Here is a 15,796-nt window from a genome sequence, read left to right as displayed (position 1 = left end):
TACTAGGTTTTCAGTGTTTCAAAAATGGTCAACACCAGCCTAGGCTTCTTTAGAGAGGAGCTTCTTTGGACCATCTTTCCCATCTTTATCGAACCAAGGAACACCTTCCTGACCAAATTGAGTATTAGATGCATTCACAAAATCAGAATGTGGGATCACAAACGGATTATCCTCCTTAACAAACCCATTCTCTGCCAACAATTGATCTACTGACGATCCTTTTAGATTCACACATGCGTCCCATTTCTTCATCTAAATCAGAATAAAAATTTCCATTTGAACAAGAGGCATCCAAAATGCAACCCATCTCTTAAATCAGACAACAACGAAGAAAGAGCTTGTTTAATAGGAACACTTGATTCTGGAAATTTATCTTTAGTTTGCTTCTCTTGACGGTGAACAATGAGCTTTCAAGATTCTGAATCAGTGAAAGGCCTACTATCTATACAATAAAATTACAAACTTCTCCCTCCTCCTCCTAAATGGATTTAGTGCTTAAATTAAAGACCATAGTGGACTAAACTTGATCAAGCTCAAAGGTCATTTGTGCAGTACCCTTTCTTGGGCACAACTCCCTTAATTGACCCAAATCTACAACTTCATTGGGCTTAGAATGCCATTTCATAACTTTATCCACACCCAACTTCCTTAACTGACCCGAATTCTCAACTTCATTGGGCCTAGATTGCCCTCTCTTCTCAATCCATCTGCATACTACCCTTCTCTTGATGGAACCAATATATTGATATCCATTTAAATCTATCCCAAAATGATTCAAATTTAAATTAGAATACCAACACCTACCAAATCGTGAAGGAGAAAGAGCTGAAACCAGAAAAATCAAGGGCAGATAATTTGCTGGCAGTTTTAAAGCTTTCATTGTAGGAATTCTAAGAGCATCTGCTTAGGAACCCCCACCCCCCCCCCCCACCCCCCAAACGAAAGCCTCTGAAAAGCACTCACTTTCAATCTCACATCGTTGCTTCTCCAGATCAGTCACTAAACCAAAACCAGCACATGTCCATCCCAACTCACCAACCATCAGTTTCTCATTCAAACCCTCAATTTTCCAGCATCTATCTCCTTCAAATCATAAATGAAGGCTTTCAAACCTGGCAGCTTCAACACCCTCAGGAACAAAAACTGAATGGAATTGACCTTGATCTTTAAATTTCTCCAAGAACAAAAAAACAAACCCTTCCATTTTACAAGAGTTTCAGGCTAAGGACCCCTTCCCCCAATTGTAAACCTGGAAAAGTGTATAAAAAACCATTAGTCCGAGCCAAATCCAATCTGCTAAAACTAATTCATATCTGATTGGCCTCTTGAACAAGTTAGATATGGATGACAATTTGGTCATTCAATTATCTGCCTAATCCACCACAGATATACAATCCAATCTACTTTTCCAGGTTTGTGGTGGATGCTATCATTCATGTGATGAATCAAAACACTATAATTGATATAGAGACTTCATGGTTTAAAGTAATTAAGAAACATCCATTGGTCAATTTCTTTGAGAATTAATTTTTAAAATCATTATGCTTTTATATTTAAATTTATATGGAAAATCATTTTGAATTGTAAGTTTTGATTTTTGGAGAATTACACTTCAAGAATAATTATGTTCTCTATTTAAATTTAAATGGGTTTGACATTTATGACTGCAGTTTTGTCTTTTCTATTTATCAAATATTTTACATTTTACTAAAATATAAATTCAAACACAACTTCCACTAGTAGTAGTAGTAGTAGCAGCAGTTCTTATTATTTAGAAGTAGTAGTAGTAGTTCTTAGTAGTAGTAGTTTATTAGTAATAGTAGTAGTAACAATTCTAATTATTTAGTAGTAGTAGTAGTAGTTCTTATTAGTTAGTAGTAGTAGTAGTAGTTCTTATTATTTAGTAGTAGTAGTAGTAGTAGTAGTAGTAGTTCTTATTATTAACTAGTAGTAGTAGCAGTTCTAATTATTTAGTAGTAGTAGTAGTAGTAGTTCTTATTATTTAGTGGTAGTAGCTCTTATTATTAACTAGTAGTAGTAGCAGTAGTAGTAGTAGTAGTAGTAGTTCTTATTATTAACTAGTAGTAGTAGTAGTAGTAGCTCTTATTATTTTGTAGTAGTAGTAGTAGTTCTTATTATTAAGTAGTCTATTTGAAAATTACTAATTTGCTCATTAAGAACATTAATTCCTTTTGAAGAGGATGGTTTCATTTCCATACTTTGTATTTGTTCTTCAACCTATATTTTCATACTTTGTATTTGTTCCTCAACTTGTTTTGTTGGATAAGTTGGTTTTTCGTCTTCTTTTAATTTAGCTAATTGTTTTTCAATTTCTTTAAGGATTTCATCTTTATCCCTTTCTTTATCAAAACAACCTTTAAGATACAAAGGATCTGGGAAGTTGAATTTCTTTTGTAGACCTTTTTCTGGAACATTTTGTTCAATTTTTAATTTTTCTTCTACTTTGTCCTTATAATGCCCCCCAAAAATTGATTCTGGTAATGAGAATTTTGTTGCATTTGGAAAGCTTGAGTATTGAGAGGTTTGTTGAAATTGAGGAATAGACATCTTAAAAGGAGTTTTCTGTCAAATTAACTTCTATTCTATCCAGTTGTTCTCCTATTGTTGAAATATATTCATTTGAAAAATTGTTTTGTTTAACAAGAATTTCCATTTCTTGTTGTGTAGCCGCTTTCAAAATCAGCTTTTATAGAAGGAACACCTTCAACTTCAGAATTCTTAAAATTTAAAGTAATTCTTTTCTGTTGGTGTGTTATTGTACTAGTGGTTGTTTTATAAACTTTTCCAGTCTAGTCAATCGTACTACAATTCTTTTTCCTGTTGCGAAGCCATTCAAAAAATCTAAGACTCTTTTGACTCTTATTCATTTCACCCTACCATTCTTGTTTGTATTTTTCAATCCTTTCCTGAGAATATTTGTTAAAAAATTGCTTCCTTAAATTTTTATTTCTACCTGAATAAAAAAAAATTCATTTAATCTTTTCTTGTTTATGACAAAAAGTACTTTTTTCAAAAGTATTTAATTCATACATTTGTGACTGAGTAGGACAAGAAATTTTTTTATCTTCAAAAACTGGTTGAGCCACCTGATCTTTTGTTTTTATTCCTTTCATTTTTCCAAAAATATCCTGTTTAAAAGAGGAGGAAGATGAGATTGTTCAAAGTCAGAGGATATTTTTCGAGGAATAGAATATGATCTTGTTCTAGAGAAAGATGGTTGAGCTGTTTGGAAATTTTCTATAGATTCAACATCAGAAAATCTATTTTTTGGAACCTAATTCCTAGATCTCCTGTATTATAATCAACACATCCACCAAAATTCCAATGCGGTGTTTCAATTCAGGGAATAGAAACTTTTGGTTTAAGCCATTCATCCGGTAACTCAATTTCATCCCATTGTAAAACTCTTGGGACCATTATATATATAACTATGGATTTGAATATCTAAAACTAAGTATTCTTCTTTATGTTCATCTGCATTAATTCCTACCGTAAAATTAGGATAAGATTTAAAATAAACTGGACCATTAGTTAAAGATGTTTCTACCATTCCTATAAGATATTGTTTATAGTCTGGGATACAATCATCTCTTGAAACTAGAAGAAGAGAATTGTTAACCCAATTTTTGCTAATGGTTTGAGATTGATTTGAACACAACCAATATGTAAATCAACAAATCCTAACTTAGTTCAACTTTTTAGTGGCTTTTTGTAAAGAAGATTTTTTGAATAAGTTTTATCTACAAATTTAACATTTGTTTCTTTCATCTTTGTCCTAATTTGGATTTGAAATTTAATAATTTTCCTTTTTTATAAATTGTTTCTTTATTGAATTCTAGTAACTTCCAATTAGCCAACTCTCTATCATCCCAACAAGTTTCATAAATTTTTCATGGTTTTGCCTATTTCATTTTCATGAGTCTCACTAGTTCCAGAGGCACTAGCAATAAAGAAAATTTCCAGTATTTGCTGTTGAACCGCAACTCTGTAGGTATGCTTTGGTCTTATTGCCCTAAATTTTCTCAAAACGGGACTCATCACCTCGACCTTAGAGTCTCTAGGTTTAATAACAAATAATAAAGAAGTTCTAAAATGAACCTATAGCTCTGATACCAATTGTTCCAGGGCCCCCGTCACACTATAGTGTGGTGACAACCCACAGCACCTCAAACGCCAGTTTTATGGCAACCTCTCGATTCTACGTACCCTGCGATCAACAACCTACCAACCTTAGCCATTTAGCAAACTCCTAAAGGTAAGAGCCAACAGTTCGTCACAGATCTTGCTGTGAAAACCTTCCATGGAGCGGGTCCCTCAATCATAATGAGGTGTATTAAACCTTGACCGGCTCTGATACGAATTGTTCTAGGATAGCAAAAAAGAAAAATCATATCGAGGATACTAAATCCTCAAAAAATGAGAAAAAATAAAACTTAGAAAAAAATAAATAAAAGGAAAAAATAAAGCTAAACAAAAGAAAATTCTAATATCAACCCAAAAATCCCATCTTCAATCCCTTCCCGTCATAGTTCACTGGATGCTTAAATTAGCAAGTTCCTTTTGATCTTTCTTCACCTTTGATTCCCTCATCAAGCCTAACTTCATTTCCTCCTTGATCAAACAACTTGAGGCCCAATTCATCCAACAAACATTGAGTTTCAATGTCCATCCTAGAGATTTATTGGACTAGAGTAGGTAGAATTCCATCCTTAACCTTTTGTTCAACTTTATTAACCTCATCATCAAACATACTAATTCCTTCTAAGCCTTCTAAAGGAGGAGGCAGCACATAAGATAAATCCCCTAGGAGATCAATGGAAGAATCAGAGGAATATCCATACTGCTCCCAAATCCAAAAGTAATCCTTTTGCGCATTCAAAATCACTACTCCCTACACTATCCTCATCTTTAACATCTCCCCATCTCATACTATTCTTGCACCATTTGGCCCTTTCACCAATTGGCTCCTCCACAATACTTAGACACCTATGGAATCTCTCCTAATAATTTTATGTGTTTTTTCACCTGAAAGTCTCGCATTTCTCCATTAAGTAACCTCCCTTCAACACCAATTTGCACTTTCTTACAACATATGTAAATTTTCCTCATTTCAAATTATCCGAACTCCCTTACCATCAAGATTTCCAACTGACCCAAGAACGAAGTCCTAGTTTTCACGCTCCCAAAAATTAAGACTATTATAGTGATAATCCCCCCTTTCACCCCTAAAGCTTCCCCTATTATCACTTTTCTCCTATCGAGGAGAAGTATCTTGATTTTTTACTTCCATTGCCTACTCTTTGATATTGGAACCAAGGTCTTAAAATTCGATTTTGATTCAAATTTTGAAGCTCCAAAAGTATAGAAATTTTGTTGGAAATTTTGATTTTGATTTCAATTTCGATTTTGATTAGAAAAAATAACGAAAATCAATAGTAAAGCATGGAATTCATTTTATGATACTTAAGAAATGGTTAATATGTAGTGATCCTAAAAAAAATTAAAATTAAAATTAAAATTAAATTAAATTAAATTAAAATTAATTAATTAATAATTATTATTAATTAAATAATATAATATAATAATATAATCATATATATATATATATATATATAAGTAAGTTTCCTGAAGTGAAGCTTCAAGAAACATTTCAGAATTGAACCCCCCCTGTGTTCTCTTATTCTCTCTCTCTCTCTCTCTTAATTTCTCCTCCATCTCTCCGGAAAATTGAAAAACAAACATCATTTTCGAGTCCCAGCTCCGCTCCTCAACGTTTTAACCGGAGAGATTTCGTCATTTGGACGTCGTAGGCACCACTGCAAGGCTAAGGTAAGGGGAATAGATTATGTCAAGATTAATTTTAAAATATGTCTGATTTAAATTGATTATTTTTATTTTTATTTCAGTTGTATGGGTGTGTCAATGGGATTCCATGAATCCCAAAAGTATGTTTCCTTGTTCATTGCCACAAATTAAAACCAAGTTGAGTGGAAGTAACTATGTGTTCAAAGGCTGTCAATATCTATTTGACAGGCTCAGGCAAGTCTAAACACCTATTTAAATCTAGACCCAGTGATGACAAAAAAGGAGAAATATAGATGCAAGAAGACACATTAATTGTCTCCTTATAATGAAACCCAATGAAACCCTAGATTGCAAGGATGTGTATGCATTTGGATGTATACAAGGAAAATTGGGCCTATGTCAAACTCCTATACTAGTAACATAACCCGTATGTATTATCTCTCCCTCGATTATTATCAACTACAATAAGGGAAGTGCCATTGAGTATTTTGTGGAAATGAAGCGCATCCACAAAGACCTCAACATCGTTCAATTGATAACAACAAATGTTTGTGATTTGCAAAGGCAAAAGAGCACATGACAATTCGTAAGAATCTTAGTCGATTTGAAGTGAGAGTTTGAACCAGTCTAGTCCTAGATCCTTGGTAGTTCAAAGTTGCAACCACTGATGTTTATTCTCACATACTTCGTGCTTCTTCCAGTATCCACTCCTTTAGACCTTGTTCTGATGTCCCACCTTCTAGTTCTAAGAAGACTGCACTTTTTACACAAAGTGGTTTTGGCCATCACCCAATGCTAGCAAAATTTCTCGGGGTGGTTCGGGTTGTTATGCAGGAAGGAATGGACGTGTTAGAGGCCTCCATGCAAGTGTACTCATTATGGACAAGAGGATCATACCATTGAGCGGCGTTGGGATCTTCATAGTAAATTGCCATGCTAATACCATTAATCATGATCACTACACTTGCACGGAGCACCTCTACCATGCCCATCTCTATCATCACAATTTCCCGAACTACTCGGAATCCTTTATAATGATTTATGACCAAGCTGACCACCAAGAACACCTTCTGTGCTGAAGGTAGATCTACTAGTACCTGAATTTGGAGTGCATGAATTGGGATCCGATGAAGGATGCATGTTGAAGGAGGCATGGAGCTAGGAGCACATAAGAATAAACATCTATAAAGAAAGGTGAGTTTGCGCTGCCAAGAATTCGAGAATGGATTCGCTTACATTCAAATTTTAAACCCACTAAAAGAATAACTGTCCCTATTTTTTGCATCTCACAAACATGATTGTATTACATAGAGTTCCTCATGGATTTGCTTTATCTCATCAAAGTACTCAATGAGGCCCTAGTTCAATGTACTCGGGGGGCAGATTATAAATGCAAGTCATGGGAATACAAAAGTTTTGCATATCCCAAACCTCTATGCATGCATCCGCAAATCTAAGCCTTCCCAAGATGATCAATAGTGAGGGTTTAGATTCCATCAAATTCTACAATGAGACAAAAAATGCATCTTCTTGAATCTATAACTCCTTTTACATGTTGTCACAAGGTCTTGAAGGGTGTTTTAGGGCTTGCCTAAGCCTATAAAATAAATGTCGACAACCTTAGACAATTGTATGTAACTATTTCCGTTCAACTTCTCTGTGATGATCTGCGGAAATGACATAGGAACTGGACTCTCAGGATTCAAGCAAACCATCCCAAGGAGAGACACCAACCAACCAGCAACCTAAAGTTAACATCACACCAACTGCTCCTCAGAAACAAGAAATCACCCGCACTCATCAATAATCCACACTCAGAAACATAAACAAAGAACAATTGTACAGCAGAATCCTACTACTCTTGCTTGTATTAAGCCCACAAGATCTGGAATGGACAAGACATCACAACAAAATCCTAACGGGTGAATGAGAACATCACAAATCAGACACAAAAACTTGCAAAACAACCTAGTGGAATGGATTATGAAGCACATTGAAGAAAAAAGGAGCTCCAACAAAGCCTCACTTAACAATGCGTTGTGCTATTGATGAGGTTTTAGCAGTAGGTAGGATGAGCATGTCCATGGGTGATTATGGTGTTGGCTTTGTGAGAGGAACAGGACAGATGATTGTACAAAACTGGTGGTGGCTTCCAGCAAAATTAATGTGTTCTCCGGTGAGGCTGACTGTTTTCTAGAACATTGAACAACATTTTGGGCTGACTACGATGACGGAGAGGCATGAAGGTGGGAGATAATAATGGTAGCAGCAGCGGCAGCAGTGCTATTGGCAGCAGTAGCGGCAGTGGTGGTGTTGGCAGCAGCAGTGTCGATTGCTATGTAGCGTTTAGGGTCTCAGGTTTTTTCTCTGATACATTGGAACCCACAGAAAGGTAGGTATCCTATTCTATCCATAATAAACCCTGCATACGACAAATGATCTTTATGCTCTTACTATCACGCTAACCACGAAAACTGACGTTGAAAACTAACCTAAAAATAATGGACTTGCGGAATCAGTGTTCATTGAAAGCTATCTTAACCAGGCCTTGAATATATAATAAAGACAACCAATAAAAACAAAACTCACATTCTTCCCAATTAGCGTTTCACCAACTGGCTCTCCGAGGATCCTTTGCTTTATAGACATTTGCATCTCATTCTGCAACAATAAGTAAGCCAAATAAAATAATTAACATACAAAAAGTGCAGCAAAAGGCTGTCATTGATCAAAGAGATCGAGTGCTAATTGTGCAATAACAATACCACTTGATACTAGTATATTAGAAAATAAAAAAAAAATAAAAAAAAAACAATAGATGAAAATAAAAAATACTAATACCAGCCTTGACTAAAAATTAAAAAGAACCAGTAATAAAGAAAGTACAGCTAAAAGAAAGGGCAAGGAGTGGAAAAATAGTCATGCATCAAAAGAACATAATTAAAAATTTTCTTTTAAAAGAAAAGAAGAGAAAGCATAATCAAATTTGCAACCACCGCTATCACATTAGGTAGACACATTAAACAAAAAAATATCTTATCAGTCTGAATTTATTCCGTTCAGCATAAGGGAGACAGAAACATATAGTGCATGCAAGGAGTAGCATTTTCCAATTGATCATAGTGCGGATGAGAGTATGTCAAAAGAGTTATGCATATTGATAAACATTGCTATGAAGAATTACATACTGTGCTAGAAGCATTGTAATATCTTATTGAACTAGTGGGATGCACGAAATCTATATTAATGAATTCACAGATGACTGATCATTAGGAGACCAATGAAGGCACTCACTCCAGATGAGTGTGTACTTTGTTTTAACTGTTCAAAATTTGCATTGCAGCTTTTCCTAGGGGCTGTGGAATAAGTTGTTTGGTTTATTCGGAGAGTGTTGGGTTTGTCTAGAAACGATGGAGGATTTTTTAGCAGTTTCTTTTGTCGGTTTTGGTAGAAGAAATGCAGGGCAGTGCATTGGAAATGCGCTCTCTTTGGAGTAATTTGGGGGCAGAGCTGGAAGGCAATGCATATAATTTTCATGAGGAAGAAGTTGTCATATTTTGCTGGTTTGGGAGAAGATTCATTACATGGCTTCTCTTTGGTGTGTTAGCTATGGGATCTTCATCAGGGCGAGCTTTTTGGATAACCAGTGCCATTGGCAATATGTGTTGGATTGATAATGTGAGAAGGATTTTTTAGTTGCTCTTCTTTGTATTTTCTAGAATGAGATAGCTTCTTAAGGAAATAATTCTCATTAATCGTAACATAGATACAGGTCTGTATAAATAGATGTACAGCAGAAGAATAGAAGGAAAGAACCAAAGATGCTAACTTCTAAGGAAACTAAATATTCTAGGATATTCACACATTTACAGCCGAGATTCTCTTAGAAAAATAGGAAAGTTGACTAAACAGATTTGAAACTTTTCAACACTCCCCCTCAAGCTAGCTTGAAGATACCTTCCATGGCCAGCTTGCTAATGAAGTTTTCAAACTGTTTCTTCAGCAATCCCTTTGTCAGTATGTCTGCGACTTGCTCAGTTGTCAAGATATATGGCAGACAAATTACTCCCTCATCTATTTTCTCCTTGATAAAATGCTTGCCTACCTCCACATGTTTAGTTCTATCATGAAGAACTGGATTGTGAGCGATAGCTATTGCAGCTTAATTGTCACAATACAGTTTCATTGGTAGTGAATTAGTAATCTTTAATTATTCCAACAACCTTTTTGATCCATAGTGCTTCACAAATTCCATGAGCAACAGCCCTAAATTCTACCTCTGCACTACTCCTTGCCGCCACATTTTGTTTCTTGCAGTGCCATGTTACTAGGTTTCGTCCAACAAAGGTGCAATAGTCAAAAGTTGATCTTCTAACAGTAATACTTCCATCCCAATCTGCATCAGTGTATACTTCAACCTGTCAATTCCTATTTCCTCCAAATAATAAACTTTTACCTAGACTCCCTTTTAGGTACCTTAGAATCCTGTACACAGCATCAAAATGTTCAGGTCCTCATGAGTGCATAAATTGACTTACAACGCTTGTTGCAAAGGCTATGTCAAGATGAGTATTAGAGAGATAAAGGAGTTTCCCTACCAATCTTTGGTATTGCTCTCTATTGATCACTTCTTCAGTCGTAGCTGGTTGGAGTTTCATGTTCGGCTCTATAGGTGCTTCTGCTGCTTTGCACCCTAGAAGACCTATTCCTCCAAGTAAATCAAGCACATACTTGCGTTGGGAAACAAAAATTCCCTTCTTTGACCTTGCAAATTCCATACCAAGAAAATACTTCCAAGTTGCCTAACTCTTTGATCTCAAATTCCTGAGCAAGGATCTTCTTTAACCTCTTTAGCTCATTGCTATCATCACCTGTCAGAATTATATCATCTACATAGACAATAAGGACAGCCATTTTACCTTCACTTGTGTGTCTATAGAACATAGTATGATCAGCTTGACCTTGGCTGTAGCCATGACTCTTTACTACCTTCCCAAAGCGTTCAAACCAAGCTCTAGGAGATTGCGTGAGTCCATACAATGATTTCCTCAATCTGCACACCTTGCCTTTGCCACCTTTCCCTTCAAATCCTCGCGATAGATCCATAAAGACATCCTCCTCTAAGTCTCCTTTTAAGAAGCCATTCTTCACATCTAGTTGATATAAGGGCCAGTTAGAGTGAGCTTCTAGAGAGAGCAACACACGGATTGAGTTAATCTTGGCTACAGGAGCAAATGTTTCCTGGTAGTCAATTCCATATGTTTAAGTGAACCCCTCTGCCACAAGTCTTGCTTTGTACCTTTCTATACAACCCATCATCAAACCAGATCACCGCTTCTTTAGAAAACCTAACCCATCTGTTTCAAGAGATGTTATTCTAGACCACAAGCAAAAACAGATTCTCCATCTTTGTTTATACGCAGATTGAAGGACTTAACTTCAATCTGCACCAATTGATTCAGCATAACCTACCACAAGAAAATCATATGATCAAACACAGGGGAAAGAGAAACATAAAGCAAGAGGGGTAGGGAGAGAGAGGAGGGAAGGAGAGAGGGAAACATCTTTTCAACTGCATGTGCTGCTGTGCATGATGAGACATCATATCAAATTGTTAATTAATGCATCTCCCATGAATATTGATAAAATTGTTCTCATTATTATTTTCTCCGCCCCCTCTTCACATAACTTATCGAGAATGACTCATGAAAGGGTTAAAAATTAAAAAGAAAAGTAAAAGTAACATATGTATAAATACACACACATATTTGTCCTAACAATCCGGTAGCAGTTAATTTGGTGAGTTCAGTATCCTTTTCACCTAACACCAATACAGAAGATAAGAATCATATGATATGGTGGGAAGCTGCAAGAAATGGAAAATTTGATCTCTCTTCAGCTTGGGAGATTATTAGAGAGAAGAATTTACAGATTACATGGTCAGATTTTATTTGGAACAAGTAAACAGTTCCAAGACATGCATTCATATGCTGGCTAGCTATGAAGAATCGGCTGCCAACCCTAGAAAGATAGTTTTTTTGGGGTAAAATCACAGAACCTAAATGTAAATTGTGTGCAGTGAGCATGGAAACCAGAGAACCTTTTTTTTTTTTTTTTTTTTTTTGAATGTCGGGTGTGTGATCAGATTCTGAAAGGGAGTTCTGGAAGCACTGAATATTCAGCATAAAGACCTGAAATGGAATGAAAATCTAAGGGGTCGTTTGGTATCACTGTCAAAAATTAGAAAAGCAAAAACTAGAAGCGAAAACCAAAAACCAGAAAAAGAAACTAAAAACTAGAAACCAACAACCTGTTTGGCTAACATTTATAAAACTAATACAAATTAAAAACCTAATTAAAAAATGGTCATTTTCATCTTTAAATCAAATACTACTATAAAAATACGATTAAAATAATAAAATTACAAATAATACACATTCAAAAAATTATTATAATAAAAATAAAATTTATTATAATTATTTTACTTAATTGCTCTATTTTCAAATTTTACTCTACAGTAAAAATGTTATTGGACGTGACAATTGAAAAATTGTAAAAGTATTTTCTAATTGGCTTTATTATTAGTTTTTGAAATTTATGTATATTTTTATTTTAATTATATTTGAATTCATATGATCATTTAATTTTGATTTTAATTTTAAAGTGCATAAAATGAATAATTTAATCAAAAAAAACTATTTCTAGATATTAAAATTTCTGGCAACAGGTTGCCAAAACAACAGGAATACAGATGCTGATAAGAAGGCAAAAGTTGCTTAGGCAGCAGCTGTTTATTATACTTGGAAATTGAGAAATCTGGTGATGGTTAAAGGAGATACAGGTAACTTGGAGCAAAAGGTTAGTTATGCTATATAAGAAGCAATAATCAGTTGGGTGTAATGCAAAATTGTTTCTAGTGTTGTAAAGTTTTGCAATAATATCTTGTAAAGGACTAGGTCCTATTTTCCCTATGCTAAGGAAGTGGAGCTTAATGTTTACTAAAAAAACAGAGACCTGTAGAAGTTACATAACAGTCGTAGTAGTCGCTACATACCGTAACAGCCGCTATGGCCATGAATTTTCTTTCCACCAATTTAGCAGTGTGTAACATTATCCAGAACCGAGAATCCTAAAAATCACGTTATGTAACAGTTGTGACCACTATCCAAAACCATACTGCTTGCAAGCATTACAAATAATTGGAAGAACCAGAGAACTTAATGGCTATAATCTGCACATTTACATTATCACAAACCATAAGGACAACAACCAGGCCTCAAAACAGCACAAAACACAGGATGCAGAAAAGGGGACAACCAGAATCTACTTTTCCTTCGAGGAGAAGTTAGCCATATGTAAATTATTTTTTTTATCAGAAAATAAAAAATTCATTAAGTGCACCCACAGGATTCCATCGAAGGAAAACCAAACAAGGAATCTCCCGCACAACAGGGTGTCAAAAAAAAGTAAAACAAGAGAGCCAACCAAAAATAAAACACCATGCCATATGGTCACTAGCAATCCATTGGTCTTTATGAATATATTATATATATGTATATAGGCATGGCCTATTCTTCAAAAGCCCTGTTATTTCTTTCCCTCCACACAAACCAAAAGATGGCAAGGGGGATGAGAGACAGTTTTCTTCCTCCCCTTTCTGAAATGAATACCTTTCTAGGCCCACAACTCTTCTTTCACTGTTTGGGCATTAACCCACAGCTTCCAGATCAAAGAAATGACAGAGTCCCAAAGAATTCAAGTCCAGTAGCAGTGTAAGAGGATGTGAGCAATAGGCTCGCACTTAATAGACACAAGAAACACCTGTTAACAAGAGGCAATCCCCTTTTCTGTAGCTTAACCATGGTAAGAAATTTTTGGAGTTGCCTCCCACACAAAGAAAGCAATTTTTGTGGCAGCTGCAGTTTTCTAAATGGGCTTCCAGGGAAAATCTACCAGTAAATCAGCTGTTTTATCCATGATCCATTTGAAATCATTAATAATGTTCTGCAGTTGGATTTTATACAAGCTACCATAAAAATCTATTAGTTAATCAACTCCCAATCATTAGAATTTTAAATCGAGGGAATGTTCTAAAAAATCCCTTGCTCAGAAATTTGAAGATGATTACCGATAAGTGCATCCTTGTTACCAGCCAAATTGAAAATGGAAAGGAATTTGTTGGCCTAACATGGCTTTTCAATCTTGTTTTAATGATAACAAATGAAGGATGATTTAACATGTGTTTGTTAAAAGTGATGATGTTTCAGGATTGCTTATAGAACAAGTTCAAAAGAAAGAAAAGCAAATGAAAGTGCAAAGGACTCTAAAGCTACATTCATATTCAAAGAGATTCAAAAATAGCTCAAGCAACAGCAACATGAGTAAAGTGTATGCGGAAACTTAAAGCTGACTCAAGTTCAAGTCAAAAGGGCCATAAAGCAAACTACCATGGAAGACTTGAAGATTAGAATTTTAGGCTTTAAGACCATGATGTAAGTACTTCATGTTTAAATATCTCATGAAATATTTTAAAGCTCTTTAGGGGTTAATTATGGACCTAGAGACTTTATTTTAAACCCCGGAAAATATTTTATAAGTAATCAAAGCAAGAGAGTAAAAAGGTTTTTGAAAACTAAATTGAAAAAAAACCAAAAAATGGACTGCCCAGAAGACTGAAGTTTCACTTCAAAAGACTGAAGAATAAGTTCAATCTACTGAAGAATTTCCTGTTGAAAAACAAAAGAGGCAGTACACCCTCAGAAGACTGAAGTGGTCAGCCCAGTCGACTGACCCTGTTTCTAGTTCAAATTTTCTGTGTTTTAAAGTACTTCAGAAGACTAAACCCAACACTTCAGTCTACTAAACACTGTTAACGGCTAAATTTTTTAAATGTTTTAAAATTCAAATTAAGGTTTATTGTGCCCCAAATTTTATGAAAACTTGGGAAATACTCCAAGTAATCTTAAACAACACGAAAATACTTTTAAGAGCCTATAAATACATGCTTTTAGCAAATTAAACTCACCAAGAAATTCAAAATCTGTTTCAAAGCTGAAAGCACACTTGCTATCTCAAAGCTCTCTCTTGCTCAACTCTTTGCAAATCTAAATTGCTGAGAAAAACTGAAGTGTTGATCATCTTACTCTGAGTTCTAATTGTTGATTCTCATTTGGAGAAGGAACTTGGTGAAATCATTCTTGAGCTTCAATCTATTTCAATTTGATATTTGAATATTGAAGTATATAGTGCTTTAAATTGTACTAATTAGCTCTGTCGTAAGAGTGTATTTGTACACCATATTGTTTCTTGTTTTTTGTAGTTCTTTGACGATTCCAGGTCATTAGATCGTTGGACCAAGCGTGGGGTATCGCTTGGAGAGGCAGTACTCTAGCCTATTGAAGGAATGACTAAGCGTGGGGTATCGCTTGTAACGGTTTGCTCTGCCCAGAAAGGAGTGTTATAGTGGAATCCTTAAGTGATATTGGCCTAAGGCGAGGACATAGGTTGGGGATAAACCGAACCTTGTAAAAATCTTGGTGTCTCTCTTACTCCTCTCTTTATTTTCAGCATCTATATACATTGTGTTGTGTGTATGCAAAGTGCAGGTAGCTAAAATCAAAAACTGAGATTAAAAGAAGACTCTTAATATAAGAAAATACGTTTTGATTAAACTTTTGCGGAAACCCAAAAAGGAAGTACGTTGTTTAATCGTTTGCGGAAATCTTAGTTAAGAGAGTGCAAACAATTTCATTCAATACAAGGCTTACATATATTCACAAGAGCACAAACAAGCAAATATCTTAAGTTCTTGCAAAAGCTAAAATTTCCAAAGAGCTGCATACTATATCTTGGTTTGGTATTTTGTTGATTGATTACTTTAGTTGTTGATTGGTTGTTTGATTGTTTGAGTTTTGTTTATTTGTGTTGTGATCGGTTTGTGGATTGATTAAAAAGCTTTGCTGTGTGTTTG

The 15,796-nt window shown here is 35.1% G+C and overlaps 1 protein-coding gene across 1 annotated transcript in view; it reads right to left on the bottom strand.

Moving 5' to 3' along the window:
- LOC131147961 (uncharacterized) overlaps positions 1-15,796 on the bottom strand; it is a 65,666-nt gene that overhangs the window by 34,784 nt on the left and 15,086 nt on the right. The window contains exon 5 of the mRNA XM_058097646.1: positions 8,416-8,487. Within this exon, the coding sequence (XP_057953629.1) occupies positions 8,416-8,487 (72 nt within the window). The remainder of the gene's footprint in view (positions 1-8,415; positions 8,488-15,796) is intronic.

Source organism: Malania oleifera, chromosome 2 (assembly GCF_029873635.1).
Source record: "Malania oleifera isolate guangnan ecotype guangnan chromosome 2, ASM2987363v1, whole genome shotgun sequence".
Lineage (NCBI taxonomy): Eukaryota > Viridiplantae > Streptophyta > Magnoliopsida > Santalales > Ximeniaceae > Malania > Malania oleifera.
This window is presented reverse-complemented; position numbering and strand designations above follow the sequence as displayed.